The 14,377-nt window shown below is 34.2% G+C and overlaps 1 protein-coding gene across 20 annotated transcripts in view; it reads right to left on the minus strand.

Moving 5' to 3' along the window:
- Ptprk (protein tyrosine phosphatase receptor type K) overlaps positions 1–14,377 on the minus strand; it is a 536,216-nt gene that overhangs the window by 255,277 nt on the left and 266,562 nt on the right. For all 20 annotated transcript variants that reach the window (XM_048798085.1, XM_048798091.1, XM_048798079.1 and 17 more), the window contains 2 exons: positions 11,853–11,934; positions 9,450–9,565 (listed from right to left, as the gene is read on the minus strand). In XM_048798085.1, the coding sequence (XP_048654042.1) occupies positions 9,450–9,565; positions 11,853–11,934 (198 nt within the window). The remainder of the gene's footprint in view (positions 1–9,449; positions 9,566–11,852; positions 11,935–14,377) is intronic.

Consider the following 14,377-nt stretch of genomic DNA (forward strand, 5'->3'; position numbering starts at 1 on the left):
TATATATGTATCTGTATTTTACAATGGAGCTTTAAGTATTCCAAATAATATGAGATAAAACAAATGAGTAATTATGAGATGTTCTAAACCTATCTTCCCTGAGCTTATTAACAGCCAAGAACATCAAAGCAGAAAAAAAGTTATAAAACATATAAAAAATTAAGTGAAAAATCTGTAAGTTTGAATTTTAAATATCAATATGAATGCTTTAGGCATTTTTATCTTTTAGTGTATGTGTATATACGTCTGATCTGTATTCACTGAAAGTTTCTGTCTTGCAATACAGTTTCTCACTAAAGCAAACCAAGGCACCATGAAAAAAGACTGATTTAGATCTAGAAGGGACAAGAGAACACTCAAAAACCAGGTAGCAAGAAAACTCTCAAAAGACTACCAAAGTAATGTCTAAAGTACTCAGGAGCGACGGTGAAAAACCCCACTGGCCAAAAATGGGACAACTTGAATTTTAAGATTTGTATTTAACATTAAATACATCACATTGACTTGAAGTCCATTAAATATGTTTAAATTCACAAGTTCATAATGATTTTAAAGAAAAAAATCAGTCATTTTTGGAGACTGATAGAGAACCAATGCATATTGAAAACTGGTAAATAAAGATTGGCTTGTTTATCTTTTTGTCCTTAGTGAACTGTATAGGTGACCTCATAGTAGATAAGGAGAACTATATAGACTAAACAAATAAAAAAGAAATGATACAAAAAGAAAAATAATACTGTATCACACTTTTCAACCTCCAGAAAAGAAAATTGGTATTAAACATCAGCAGCTGCCAAGATCACATAAAGAAAGACAACACATTTTATACCTCCTACAAATACACCAAGTGCTACCTATGCTGTTGCCAAAGGATCAAATTTGACCCTGGCTCTGGCTGCTAATTTGCAGAAAATTCAGAGGAAGAAGGGAACATGTTGATCAACAGAAGAGGACATTAGTATGCAACTAGGAAAATACAGACTGTGTGAAACTAGACATCAAAAGGCCTGTGTTCCTTAACAGACAAACTGGGAGGAACAGAAAGAGATGAAGGGGAAACTGACAGATAAACAAACAATTAAAATACATTTTTAAGAATAGATAAGACTAAACTCAATAACAAGGCATGCATATATAAAAAATCATTTTCAGGTAACTTGCAGGTGCAGGGAAAGAGCTCAGTGGCTGGATGTAGATACATGGGAGGAACCTTAAGAATGGCAGGCAGTTTCTTTCCTGACTGGTGCGGCCTTTACCTTATTAAAATTCATTGAGCCATAACAGTCTTTATATTGGGGCGATTTTCAATATCTATATTTTATTGTACAATAAAATGGTTTTATAAATATTCTATCTATTTATTGTCAAAGCCCCATGCTCTAATGCAGATCACAGGAGCTAACTGAGAAGGTCCTAAAAAGCACCGAACTGGATGCATCCAGAAAACACACTGGGCAGTTTTACCAACAGTGAGCACACATTTCATGTACACAGAGAGCAGTAACTTGGTCAGCCACAGATATTAATAAGAAGTTGTCTTTGGGCTTCTATGATTGCCAGGCTTCTACAGTCATGCTCTAGGGATAGATAAGGAAAGTGAAGAGGATTCCACACATTATTCATTTATAATCAATTATGTAATCTATAGATGTTACACCCAGGGTTTATACATTATTAATGGAAAAGAATGCACTGTCTCTGTAAAACATTTAGCACCTTTACATAGAAAGCTACACAACATTAACAAAAAAGACCTTAATTTTTAGGTTTCTTACATATTCCTGATTAAATGTTCTCATGCTCATTATTATACACATACACAGATCCAAAATGCCAGAAAGTAAAAGATAAACCTTATAATCCATGATACATGGTTAGAGATTTTTATCTCAAAAGCTATGAGCAGAATGCTCTCTATAAACCCATGAAGGAAAAATGTAAAGCATGAGCTAGAATAATCCAAAGGCCCAAGGAAAAGTGGGCCTGACCAGAGTGATAGCTAATAGCTACTAAACAGAACACGGCCTCTTAAGTGGAGCAAAATTAATTGCAGACCAGGATGTACATGGGAAAAGTCACTACTGCTCAACTAGAAGATAAACTGAAAAAAATTAGAATTAAATAGCATGTGAGTATTAGTCTGTCAATTGAAGTCTAGAAGAGGTTACAAGAAATTGAGACAGCAAAAAAGGCAAGGTTTGAATTCTTACTCCTATTCTGTGACCACAAGGTAATCAAGAAGCCAAGCCTGAAGGCAACAAGCATTTTTAGATAGATTAATTTCCCTCAGAGATACCAAAACTACCCAGAGGCTTAACTTGGCCACAAGCTGCAAATTGTCTTAGAAAACTTTCACTAAGATTTAAGGAAGCCAAAAGGAATTGGGATATCTCATTTTTCACTCCTAAGGATCATTTATATGCAATTATGAAGGTAGACAGAGGGAAAAGATAAACAAGAGTTCTAACAGGCAAATTAGTTCCACCCCAAGTAAATGAAAAAATAAACTGATTAACTGTCTTTAAAAAAAAATAAACCGAGGAAATGCAGTAAACTGTCTTTTTATTTTACTCTCATATCATCTCAGATTCTGTCAAGTGGTCCCAGACAGATCTAAAACCATTTGTCTTCTTCAATTTTTCCCTCTCTTTTTCTATTCACAGGTTTTCTAATTCTACTGACACTGTCCAGTCCGAGGCTTTCATTACTTGATGTCAGTATGCCCAACAGTAGCCACTTCTTCCAGGGGGCTCCCTCACGGTCTAGTCCCAGGCCTCCCACAAAACTGTTTAATTTTCATTTCTCACTGTGAGACTTCCACTTCTTCACTTATACTCCCATCCCACTCCACACACCTGTGTGCATGCCTGTGCCTTTTGTCTTCCAATTCTGCAATGATAACGAGGCCCACTTAGTCTCTTCCTACATAGATGCTATGTGTGTTTCAGTATAGATTAAGTTTTCTCCAATGATTTCACCAATTCCTGCAGTCTATGTGGCTTGCTACTCATCTTTGAAATAGAATAGCCCTTGATTCTAAGCAATAAATCCCTACTCAGTTATAGAATCATCCCTTGAGGCTGAAAGGATCATGTAAAGCATTCAGCTTCAGGCTTGACTGTCCTCCAAATCTCCAGCATGTGCTTGTCCAGATTATGCTTGGATACTTCTGCTGATTGTAATTTCACTACCTCCTGGAGAAACTGATGCCTGCTTTGAGCAGCTCTACAGTTACAAATTTCTTCCTTAAAATCAGCTTATGTGTCTGAATGTAGAGCTTCAAACCCCAAGTCATTATTGTAGTTGACACCTCCCTTGTCTCTTCCCTACATTTTAAAATTTTAAGAAATTGATCTAGTCTTCTACAAATTTCAAAATGCATTCATGCAATGTCACTTTAGTCATTCTGACATCACTCCTTCATGATTATTCCCTGTCCTAGTAATTATATACTGCTTCATTATTCTAATATTGCAGAAGTTTGTCAGTCACCCTTAAAGCAAATTAGACAGGCAATGTGAGAATTTTGGAAAGCCTTGACCATAGGAAAGTTTGCAATATATTACATTATTTTTTTTTCTCTTCTCATGATACCTACTGTGGAGCTGATTACATATTAACATGTTTAATCATGCAAACTTTGAAAAATTCTCAAATTAGTTTTCGATGAATTGCCTACTATATTTTGGAGTTTCTAGACATAGATGAATTTCTTCAGAAAAGCTTCCTTCACTATAATAAGTGTAAATTTTTCAGATGTTTTCTTTAAAAGGAATAGTACCAGGGAGATAAAAATCTGTCATGGAGATTAAATAAGCTACAAACATCTGAGTACTTCACATACAAGTATAGATAGACACTCTGATGAATGGAAGCATCATAAAATGTGTTATAGGCAACAACAATGTGACATTTGAAATAGGGTGGCCATACATTTCATCAGGTGAAACTTTGTACTTTCAAATTAACTAAGTCTTATAAAATTATACTTCAGAATTTCCATTATGTTATAGTATCCATATATAGTATAAGGAACAAAGCTATAACATTTCTCTGGATAGATGAAATTATGGATGTAAGCTTCAGATCAACCATTTTTATTGACCTTAGCTAGCAACAGTTGGTACTCCAAGAGGTTGGCTCTCTGGTTGTTTGTTAGAGCAATTTTCATCTCGTTTTCCTAATTTCACTCTCCAATTATTACTCTCAAGCCATTGCTTAAATTATCTGTGGCTCCATAAGGAATGACATTTCCTTTGGCTGAGAAACCAGCTGTATTACACTACATTAGCAGTGATGAGTCTCACCAAGGGCAAAGCAGTGGCTGACTTTTCTATTTTGGCGGGCCCACTGAGGAGGCACTGCGCCAACACCTGAGGCTACTCCTGACAGATTGGCCCAATTGCCATGGCTTTGATGGCAATCTGCATAGGATTACCAGTCACACATTAAACAGCCTCATTTCAATTCACCAAAACAAACAGTGCCACCAAATCTACCCACACAATTTGCTACTTTCAATAACTCCACGTTTGCATTTCTTTGCCCAATTCAATGATGCATGTCTGCCAAGCTCTGTGATGATGGATGGAGTCATTAGCATTTTAGTTTCTACACTGAACCTGAAGCCAGAGCATATGGTCTGACAGATGTTCCAGCAATGGGTTCTATTTGATTTGCCATGTAGGTGTCCACCTATACTGGACCTTCTTGAAAGAATACTACTTTAAAAGTTACAGTATAACTCATTTCTAAACCTCTCCCATCCTCAGGTGACAAGAGGTTTTTAAATCAGAACATGCTTTCTTCTATATTTCAGTGGACACTTCCAATTACAAATTACCTCTTGACCTAATTAAATCACTTCAAATAGGCAAGATGGACAAAATGCAGGGGATTTTTTTGGTCTATTGACATCTATGGCTTGATTAGTACTATCAGTAAGTTGAATATTTAACTATATTCACTTTTTTCTCTTCATGAATTTTTTTTTAGGTAAAATGTATATACAGCAAATTGGGCAGATCTTAACCTTTGACATATGCATGCATATCCATAGACCCAATTCCCCAAACAAAACATATGACATTTACATTAATCCAGAATTTTCTCCCTTCAGAATTTTAGCCTAATCGTAATCTCCTACAGGAAAACATTCTTTAAATTTCTAGTTATGCTTTTCTGAAAATTCGTACAAATGGAATCATTCCATCCACACTCTATTGTGTCTGCTTTCTGATAACATGTAGCCAAGCCTCATGCATGCTGTTATAATGGGTCAGCAGTTCATTCTCTTTTTATTGCTAATCAGAATGCAATTTCTTGAATAAGTCACAAATGGTTAGTCAACTTTATTGTTAATAGACATTGGCATTTTTATAATTACTAGTTATTCTGATTAAGACTATTATGCATATTCTTGTACAAATATTTTTGTAGGGATATCTCAATTTCTCTTGAGTAAATACTTAGGAGTGAAACTATTGCACCACATTAGTTGCATGCTTATATATTCACTTTTTCCTGTGATTACTTTAACCACTATTCATATTAATAAGAGACACAATAAAAAAAAAACATGGCCAACATTTTTAACCTAAAAAATTGTACATCCTAGTTTTATTTTTCCCATATGGAAACTATGCTATACCTCTCAGGAATATAACTGATATTTTAATATACTGTTCTAATATATGTGAGATGTAAAATTTCCTTTGTGATCTTATTTTACATAACCTGAGTTTTACCATAAGACTTGAGTTATGAACCACAAATATTCTACTATTGAGAATACCATAGGAATACAATCAAAATAGCTTACTTCTAAAACTTGGAAGAACTGAAAAATGCCTATTTATATGGAAAAACACAAACCATTATCTTGACAAAAATTTTACATATTTATGTTTAGAATACACATTACTTAATTTAGGTTTATGATAGAAGAGGAAATTTGAAGGTCTTTAAGAGTGACTAAGGGAATTATTCGAAGTTCCTATTAGTACAAACAATAGTATACTTTTAACACATGTACTCTATAACATATTTTTTTAAAAGAATGCTCGAGAAGGCCTCATGATTTCACCATATTTCTAGTCTACGGACACTAAAGAGATTACTAAAAGTATTCATAAAAAGTATGTTTTGTATATCATGAGCTTATTTAGCATGTACAAAGAGAATCATCCGACTTATATATTTCATTACATATCTACAGTGAATGATGTCCAAAGACAAATTATATAATCTGATTTTTATAAGAAAGAGCACTTCCTATAGATATTTCTAGAACCACCATAATATGCCTTATGGATTATCTGTGAATAGGTATCTCTTTATGTGTCTGCTTTATTCCCCCTCCACTTTTCAATGTACTTAATTGGTATGTCATTTTACATAATAAAAATTTGAAGTATGAATCATAACCTAGAAATAATAGGTAAGTAAGTGAACATATTCCCTAAATGTATTTTCATATTCAAAGTCTTAAAATATCAAACATGATTAGGTATTATATTCAGTTCTTTTCACAGAGTTATAATATGTCATTTTTTTAATAGAAAACGCTGCTTTTTAGTTTTTGTTAGCTTACTCCATATTTAGACAACATTTTACAAACTAAAGCAAACTCAATTCAATCTAATCTAAGTTATTTGAAGGACTTAAAAAGTTGGTCACCATTTATTATTTCACCTGGGCATGGCAGGGGTAACAGCTACTCTATTATTCCATTACTTCTATGATAGAATGCAGTGACCTTTCATTGAGTTGCTTCAAGTACATTCATTCTTAGTGTTTTCAGCAGATATTTTCAGCACTTGTTCTCACAATGAAACTTAATTTAAGGAACCATTTTTTCCTATACAAAACTAATAACATAAAAATTTTATATTCTTCCATCAAACAAAAAAGGTTATCAAGGCCACGTTTCAGACCATCAAAAATAATATAAAGACCTAATTTAGCGTCTTACAGCTGGAAGGGATTTTAGTCTCTATCCAACATCTCCTTTTATAGATAAGAAAATAAAGGTCCAGAACAGTTCAATGAATCACTAAGCCCTCCACACTTGACTAGGTTAGAAGGCTTGGGAGAGTAAGAATTAAGGCTACAATTAAGAAGGGTGCCTCCTGAACCCTAGGATGTTATTCTACACCAAATGAAGGTAATTTGACATTTATTTGTATGGGTTAGCTGATAGATTCTCCAGGATTCTTCCTTTTTATTGTGTGTGTGTATTTTTTTTTTCTTTTTAGTACTATCAGGAAAAGATTTTCTGTTAACAGTCACTTCTAATAGACTCACTTATACATGAGGACCAGTCTTATCAAGTTGATTGTTACAGTGTATCACTACAAAGACATTTTTAATCTAAAAACATCCCTAAACAATGTAATTGATATGTTACAATGTTTCATAAAGAAGAATTATTTAAGAGAATAAGTTAAGATAATATATGTAGTGCTATGGAAAAACAGTAGAACACCCTTTGAATAAATAAGGTGAATACGCACATTGCTAAAGAACTGTGCAATGTCAATGTCAAAGTCGAAGAGAAAAACACCAAGTCACCTTGTGTGTCAAATGCAAAGGGAAGAACAGGGAGAGAAAAGAATGCAGAATAAAGGTATTTTCTCTCACTTCCTTTTGAAAAATGGCAGGAGGAATATTTTAATAAACCATAATGAAATGAGCCAATCTACAAAATAGGAAACAACAAAAAATGAGAACTATTGACTGCAACCCACTCAGACCAGCACGGTCCAGAAAACCTTTGTTGCCACAAGGCAGCTGGCGTCTGTGGACATAAAACCCTTTTTATTTCAGTGTCACATTAAATCCTGGGGCATAAAACCAGCAGAGACTACAGAGTCTTTTCTGGTTTCCCAAGAAAAGACTATACAGCTCAAAACAAAAGCCAAATTTCAACTAATGGTCCCATTCTAGTGCAAATATAAGCAAAATAATAAAAAAATGTGTCTGAAATTATTTTTAAATTGATTTCCTTTGGGGCTGGGGGAGGGAGGGAGAGAGGAAGAGAGGATAAGAGAGACAGAAAGAGAGAGAGAGAGAGAGAGAGAGAGAGAGAAACTGACTTAACACACAGTTGATAAGACAGTTTGTATATTACACAAAATGTTCTCCAGGAAAACTTAGTCTATATTTTGATATATGTAGGGGAAATCTGCATAATGAGAAAGTGGAAAAAGAGGCCTCGTTTTCTTTTCAAATTTGGGCAAAAAAATATGGTCTCCTGATATTTGCAAATCAAATCAATTACAAGAGTAGTGATAATTAGACTAATATGTAATATGAATTATGTGTTTTAATATTCAAGTAGATTGTTGTAAGATTCAGATACCATAGACCCTTACATATCAGACAGTATAGCTGACATAGGTTCAATAATCATTTATTAGAACCATCTCCCCAGATACCTGCAACCTAATAATTATATCCAATACTATGTTCAAGGAACTAAGTTAAATTTATAATTATTTTTCTTTTTGGTCTCTATTGGCATACTCAGGAATTTGAAATTTCAAACTAATTAAATTACTTTGTTCATATTAATGAAGATATAATAATACTAGTAATACTACTACTAATAAAGGTGTTCAAAAATTATTGTTTCTTATATATAATCTAATTTAAAATATTTAGCTCAACAGCTATCTGTCTTAGGTCCAGTCTTCTGGCTCCACAGATGCTCTAAGCTCCTCCTACTCGTACCCCAGCACCCCAAGATTGATAGATACACTTCCAGTAAATTCTCTGAAGGCAAATCCTATTCCTTGGTCTACAGTTCTTTCTGATTCTTTTAAAGCTCTTTATATGCCCCATTTATATTTCCCCAATATGTATGTTAAATCACAACTAATTAAATACAGGTTTATTAAGTATTTAATATGTAGAAGGCACATGTCTTGACCTTGGATCTGTGATTAATTCTCATACACAAAAATTTCAGTAAAATTTAATTGGCTTTCTTCCAATTTATATTTCCTGAAATACTCTCAAGGGATTCTTAAAACACTCTTAAGAACTTGAACAGAGTATGACAGTTCCTATGTAAGTAATATGCTCTTATAAGTTCAGTTTTCAAAATATTATTAAATAAGAAAAATTTCACTTTCATTTCTATTTCAAATGGATCTAAAATTTTTTCCTTAAAGTTTTGAACATAATTTTAGAGAATCATTAGGTTTCACTAGATCCAAATATTTATTAATTATATGCCCTCAAATTTTTATTCAAATTCTGCCCAAGAAAGGAAATGTCTGATATGAATCTGCAGCCAATTAACACACAAGCAGCCTGCTCATGCATGTATGTGAACACACACACACACAGGAAAAGGTAATACTTCGAATAGTAGTGGAATGTTTTTTGGTTTGTTTGTTTTTAATCAAGGTAACTCTGCAGCTCAGCTGCCACCTGGGCCTTACCTGCAGCCATAACTTGTTATGCACAGCATCTCTCCCAGTAGCAATACACTGAAAAGTAGCATTCTGCCCTGCGTTGACCTCTACATCCCCCAGACGGAGGAAATGAGGAGATTTATCTGTGAGAGTAGAGAGAACAGTTATTTTTTCCACATGAAGAAAATATGCCAAGTTACTTTTCTTCAACAGAATATTGTTCTGAATGTTTCTTCCTTTGGCCAAGACTAATATACAGAAGAAAACAGACTTTTCTATGTGCTAGAAGATACCATTTCCTCGCTCACTCTCACAGTTCTCTTTTCTCAGTAGCTACATTGCCTATTGCCCGGTAATTGCAAGACTACTGTTCTATGCAGAGTGAGCATTCAACAATTAATATTAACTGACCGTTGTAGCAGGTTACACAAGGACAGTAATAATGTTATAAGTCAAAGTAGCAAAACACACTAAATAGGCACATACCAGAGCATACTACAAATATACAATGAAAACAAAGATTTCTAAAATACTGATTGCTGGATGGCTGTTGAACTATTTTCCTATAAATAAATTTCCTTTCTTTCTTTTCTTTTTTTTCCTTTTCTTTTTATTTCAGTAGTTATAGCCCTCTAAGTGCTCCAAAGAAAAAGGAAATATTTTGTTTTTCAAAAATATTATATAAGCTATTAAGTACACTCCCTACTTCTTTATAGGTTCTAGAAAATCACCCCTAAGAGATACTAGATCAACAAAAAAGTGATAATTGTATTCAAAATATAGATGGAATGTATATGGGAATACTATATATTTATATGACTGCCAAAAAACTATTTTTTTCTTTTTTTGAACTCAGGGGCACTCAACGTCTGAGCCACATTCTCAGCCCTATTTTTTTTTTTTATTTTTTTTTATTTAGAGACAGGGTCTCACTGAGTTGCTTAGCACTTCCCTTTTGTTGAGGCTGACTCTGAACTTGAGATCCTCCTGACTCAGACTCCCAAACCACTGGGATAACAGGCATGTGCCACCGTACCCACTAAAAAACTATTCTTTGTAATTAACATTCAAAACTGAGGACCTCCCCCCCACCAATATTTTTCATAAACAACAAAAACTAAGACTTAGTAAATAAAAGAAAAGCTCTTGGAGAACCAACACTGAAGTTGCTATTTTTGTGCTCGATTCCAAATTTTGTACTTATTTCCTCACAAAAGTCTTTCTTAACCATCTGCTGTTTAGGAAGTGAACATGAACTATAGATGGAAACATTGTTCTCTTATGCTATAGAAAGAATTTTCTTTTCTTATGAAGGAATTTAGTAAGTCATTTTGAACTTCAATGAGGTCATTTTGTCCTTTCTTACCACATAAGAGATGGAACAGACAATGTGTCCCTTGCCTGCTACATCTTTCCTAGAGCATTACCTAGAGCACACTGAAAAGAAATGCTTGAGCTAGAACCAGGGTTCCCCAAGTCTTAACTCTAGACAAACAGATTAGAAATGCAAATTTCCAGGCCTACCCTAAATGTAATGAATCAGAACCAGTGGAAGAGCTGACAATGTGTGATTTACCACACCCAGCAGAGGGTTCTGAAGCACACAGGAGTTTGACAACACACAGCAGAGGGGCAAGCCTGAGCCCTGCACATAGTGGCCCCTGTACATTCTCTTCACAGTGTGATAGAAATGTTTCTACCCAGAGGATTACTAAACAGAATATATACATATAAGATGCTGCTGCTAAGAAACTCAAGTAAAATCTAAATTCATGCATGGTGATTTTTTGCCCAGGTGCATTGAAAGTTTACAATAATTGTCTTTTAGGTAATGTGATTTAAACACAAACTTAGGTATGCGGTCCAAAAACCAATCGATGTGTGATTGATGCCATAACAAAATTATGTTTAAGTTAAGATGGCTTTTGTTCTTTATGTTTTTAAAGGGCATACTAACCAGATATTTATTATGACATCAGAAAAAGAAAAAAAAAACTAATTTTAGAATAAAGTGAACTAAATCATTCCCTTCATTTTACGTAAACCTAAAATTAGTAGATCAAATAACTTAGTGAGGCTTCTTTTTATTTTCCTTTGTGTTTATCTGATTTGTTGTTCTCTTTCTTTTCCCACACAATTGAATAACACTGAAGGATGCAAAAAGTCCTACAGAGAGTTGCCTTTGATTTACATTTTGCTCTTAGTAATTAAATAATTAAAAGGATGCTTTAATATGTATATAGTTAGAAGCCTTAAAAGTATATGATTAGACAATTACAGAAATATCTTAGCATTTCTTTTAAAACTGAAAAGAAGCTAGGAAAACAATGAATACAGCAATGACCAAGAGGTAAACAATCAACCAGCACTGTCAATTTAAGACAAGTGTTGAAAGGACATTGAAAAACTCAGTTCTTAATCACAACCTACCACATGGATAACTCAGTACTTGGATGTCATCGATGGCAATATAGCCGCTTCTCCCTCCTGAGACTTCGGCTTCAAATATTACCTGTCAGAAAGAAACAGAAAACATGTACAACAATCATTTTCATGGAATGTCCACAGTGGGAGGAATACAACTGTAATACATTTGAAAGTAAATTTCATTTTTGTTCTATTAAGAATTAAAACTTTATTTTATAATGAATGGCAATTTCCTAAACCTAAGAAAATGAAAATTAATTAAATTACTGAAGTCAAGCACATCAAAATTTTTAGGCAAATAGTATTAAGCATCTTAGATTTCATGAATTAGCAACATAAAGGCAGAATGGAGGCTGATACAACAAATCTTTATAAATGTTCTCCTATGGACTTTCTTCATTTTTGTTATTTATTTAACATCCCTTGAGTATCTACCATGTTCCAAGCACTGTGCTAAACACTGAAGATATCAAATGCATAAAAATAAAATCTGGATTTTAAAATAGCTGAATTTTCAAGGATGGAAATCAACAGAAAATTACTGGTGTTGTGAGCAAAGGGGATGACATACAATGAAATAGAGCAGGTCTGCATGTTGGGGGAACATTTCCCCGCAGTATCAGTAGTTTCCTGGTGGCCTTCGCCAGGACAATTTTACTCTAGTGGTGGAACAGAAGTTTGATTGACTAGGCTGCTAATAATAATTATTGAGTAGTTATTGTATAAAAGAGATTGTCCTAAATTAGCATGCACATTCACACTGGCTTCTGTGTTGTTTATCTAAGTGCATTAGCCATGAACACACTTGCCATGTTATATGCTAAATACTGGAAAACAGGATTAGCAAGATATAGACAACAAAATCTAAAACTTGAAATAATGTATAACTGAGGCAATTGCATCATATAGGATTCTTTCTAGGGGATGAGAAACCTATATCAAACTCCAATCTCTCCTATTTACAAATTCTTAAGCCAATCAGAAATTTGAGGTTTGGGGCTTTCAGAGCCAAGTCCCAAGACCATTATATGCATATGATACAGCTTTAATGATAAAGTTTTAGGATGCTTAAATAGTAGCATATTAAAAAGTGCTACATAAACCAAATGACTAATTATCATCATTGTTCCTATGTGAGGGCTGTCTAAGTGAACCCTAGGAAAATAAGTTTTATTTGCTTTAATAGTAGTCAAGGAAAGGAAAAGTACAGAAAGAAAAAGTAAGAAAAAAAATTTTGAAGAAAATTACATTCCAAAGAATAAACCACACATCTGTGTAACAGCTAGTCATTGTTAGCTATTCTAGTTTTGTTGTAGTCAGCACTGACAAGTTTAACATCTTAGCTTACCTTAATGTTACTTTCTAGAACGGTTTAACATCCTTGCTTCATGTAAGTGGTAAGTTAAAACAAGATTACTATGCCTCTGAGAAAAAGCTCTCATTAGTTCACTTAAACTGAGGTTTAGTCAGGATAATAAATTTAGGCCTTGATTTTAGGGGAGGCAAAATGATTGGTTCTTTATTAAAGGGAAAAAAAAGTTCCTCTTTTTAGTGACCTCATTTTCCCCACTAAGTGTTGTCTTTGCCTCATTAACAAGAGCTAGAGGAAATTTTTAAGATCAGATTCCTTTACTGCTGAAGATGTAATCAGCTTTATTACTTCAATGGAGCCCTCACCTTGTAAGGCTCTTCTGTCCATTCAGGGGAAACAAATCTCAACAGCTTAATTACACAGAGCTCCCTTAGGCTAATGTGCAGGTCAGAGCTAATGCTTGGTGTCAAGTGGTCAACCAGGGCTTCCCAGAAGAGGAAAGCCAATGGAAACCACACCAGAGGTCAGCTTTAACCTGTCCAGAAGCCCAGCCTGGGAAAGGGATGAGTGGGGTCCGCTCTTCATGCTGTTTTTACTCCACTCCATTACCTGAAATACTGAGGTGATGATTCTAATCAAAATTTTGCTACCCCAGCAACATCCCTGGATTATTAACTAAATAAATGAAGTAAAGTTGAGTTTAAATGGGGGAGAAAAAAAATGGCAAACTCTAAAGAACAAGGACAGTTTTATCCTGTGGCCAACAGTTAATGCAGAGGAGGAAGAATCTCATAGAATGGAAAAGGGAACTTATTGTCGGGGAGCCTAGGGTCTAGGTGCTGGTCTGCGTCATGTGTAACACAGCAATTAATAAACTTGTGTCTTTGTGGCCTTGTCTGGACAATACTGTCCTTGCCTATATCACAGGTTTCTCATGAAAATTGAATGATATGTGTGAAATTATTAAATAGCACAGAAAATACCATGCAATGTATAATGGATGCTAGAAAATCTGAATTTTTTGCTCTTAATTTTCTTTCAATGCATCATAGCAGCAAGAGTCGAGATCCAAGGAAGGATGCATTTAGCTCTCACTTTTAAATTTAAATAAAAGCTTATGTAGAGCTCCTTGAATACTTTAACCTACATAATATTTAAACTTTGATTTTCTCTTTACAAAAGAAACTATGACTATTCACCTCAGGGCTTTAGAGGA

Source organism: Marmota marmota, unplaced genomic scaffold (genome assembly GCF_001458135.2).
Source record: "Marmota marmota marmota unplaced genomic scaffold, marMar, whole genome shotgun sequence".
In the NCBI taxonomy this organism is placed as follows: domain Eukaryota; kingdom Metazoa; phylum Chordata; class Mammalia; order Rodentia; family Sciuridae; genus Marmota; species Marmota marmota.